Genomic DNA, 2,502 nt, shown 5'->3' on the forward strand with positions numbered 1-2,502 from the left:
ATCCAGTTCTTTTTCCTTTTTTGCAATCCCATCGTGGTTGAAAGTAGAGGGCAGACTGATGCATTTTAATCCTGGTTTGATCATTTGATTCTTGTGTGATTTCAGACAAGTGAGTTAATTATGTTTAGTACTCATTTATGTACCTGTTCATTGTTAGAATAACATATTGTAATTCTTAGAGTAAATGCTAATTATTATTAAGAGCCTGAACTAGGAAGATAGCTCTGGAAATAAAGGAACTAACCAGGCACAGTGGTGCATGCCTGTAGTTCCAGCTACTCAGAAGGCAGAGGTAGGAGGATTGCTTGAGCCCAGGAGTTGGAGGCTACTTGGCAAAATAGCAAGGCCCTGTCTCTCTAAAAAAAAAGAAAAGAAAAATTTACTGAGGTAGTGAGAGGTCCCTAGTGAGTATGTTACACATTTACCCATACCCTGTACCACCTGTCGTTCCAGTACAGGTGCAGTTCCACCTGTACCGGAACTGCAGGTGGTACGGGGTATGGGTAAATGTAACATATTCACTAGGGACCTCTCACTATCTCAGTGCAGGGACATGCTTCTGCCCTTTCATCTTCCATGTTGCAGTTTTGCAGCAAATTCTTCCTGGAAGCAGGACTGATCACTTACTTTGAACCAAAGGTTAACAACAACAACTAAAGGTGAAAAAGAAAAATAAAATTGGTCAGGATCCCTGAGTTTAAAATAATTATTCTACCATATCAACAATTTTCTGTACAGCTCTCTAGAATTTTTATTTAGACAGAAATTGTTTTAAAAAGAAAGACCTTCTACATATTACTTTGAAACCAAGGTTACAGTAGCTTTTTGGCCCGCTTGGCGTGGCTTTCTCCAACTCTCTTCTTCTTTTCAGTCTTTGAAATACCTGTCCCTGCCAGTCTCCAAGTGCCCCTAGTTACAGGTCAGCTCCACACTGAAGGGGAGGAGCTACTTCCTAGGGTCTCTTCCCAGCATCACAGCTCCACATCCCAGAGACCAACGGTGTTATATGCCTGGGGGCCAAAGAGGACCCTGATTGCTTTGTTTTGTGCCATGTGAATACTATGTTCAACAGGATGGCTGGTGGACGGGAGACATGTTTGACTTTGATTGGATTCATTCTTACCTACCTTAAAATGGTGAGTTCATCATTCCAACTACGTGCAATTATTTAGGGGAAAAAGGAAAGACACATTCTTTTTCTCTCCTTTTTTTGAGGAGTTGGGAAGTGGGGAAATAGAAATCGAAATACTTTTGGTTCGTACCCAGGTTGTATATGTTTGCGTGTTTGAAATTTAATGCCATATAATAGAGAAAGAAAACAAGATTATCATTATATTTTAAGAACAAAGATTTTTGAAAAATCTGTCAGTAGCTACCGACTTGGTTCAATAGGCAGATTCAAAGGGAAAAAAATGAAATAGTAATGGGATCTGCCTCCAGCCTCTAAATTCTATTTAGAGTTGCTTTGTGGTAGATTTGGGTGCTGGGAAATGATTTGTGCAGATAAACACTTGTGTGGATAGAAAAACTGCTCACATTAGGTATAAAAATGTTGTGATTAATTTATTACCACTTTTATTCATGCTTTACGTTTGTTCAAGTGGTGTTTTTCTGTATGGTTCTAATTTTCTAAACTTTCTTTTTCAGGTTGCTTCATTAAAATCAGGTATAATTTTCTGACATGCAAGTTTCTCTTCCTCGTATTTGATTTTAATTTCCATTGTTAATTCACGGGCTACCCTGAAATGTAAAGGATAGATGAGAAAAAAAAAATTAACATTTTCTGAGCACTTACTGGGTGCTAAGCACTATATTGGGTCCTGGGAAGATGATAATTGGTAAGACAAATAAATGGATTGAACTTGAAAGATAAATCTTTATAAAGTGTTCTTACTGAGTACTGTAATGTATAGAGTCACATAGGCATGCATTTTCTCATATACAGTTAGCCATGTGTGAAATATTACAATGATTATCATTTCATTAAGATATTTTACAGAGTCTAATTTATATAAATGTTCTTGTTTATCTTCTGGGGAATTAAAGGAAAAAATGAGAAATGTTAGATTTGATTAAATTGTCAATATTCCCTACTTTAAAAAGGGCTTTATACTTCTAATATTGCATATTTAAAATATAGACAATAGTCACTCAGAGCTGAAAGGTGACCCTCTTTTAAAAATATTTGATCTCCATCTTTCTTGAGTAGATAACTGAAGGCAAAAGTAATTTCTCTAGAGGCCCCTCCCAGCTCACTCGTGGTATAAATCTAAGTATCTGCAAAGGAAATTTATTTTTAGGAGGATTTAGTTTATCTGTAGGAATCACATGATATCAACCATATCACCAATAAATTCTCAGAGTGATTCAACATAAATTGGAACAATTTTTATTTATTATTTTGTCTGCACCACAGAAAAGGAAGTGAAATTAAGACAATTTAAAAATTTGACATAGATACATGTCTGAGCCATGAAATTTCATAAAATTCATGCATATATA

The 2,502-nt window shown here is 36.0% G+C and overlaps 1 protein-coding gene across 1 annotated transcript in view; it reads left to right on the top strand.

The window, feature by feature from the left end:
* The first annotated feature begins 940 nt into the window (after positions 1-940).
* The window catches only part of FNDC7 (fibronectin type III domain containing 7), a 30,059-nt gene continuing 28,497 nt past the window's right edge, over positions 941-2,502 (top strand). Inside the window, exons 1-2 of the mRNA XM_037728106.1 lie at positions 941-1,136; positions 1,648-1,666. Of these exons, the coding sequence (XP_037584034.1) occupies positions 1,062-1,136; positions 1,648-1,666 (94 nt within the window). The 5' untranslated portion in view covers positions 941-1,061. The remainder of the gene's footprint in view (positions 1,137-1,647; positions 1,667-2,502) is intronic.

Source organism: Cebus imitator, unplaced genomic scaffold (assembly GCF_001604975.1).
Source record: "Cebus imitator isolate Cc_AM_T3 unplaced genomic scaffold, Cebus_imitator-1.0 Scaffold256, whole genome shotgun sequence".
Taxonomy (NCBI): Eukaryota; Metazoa; Chordata; class Mammalia; order Primates; family Cebidae; genus Cebus; species Cebus imitator.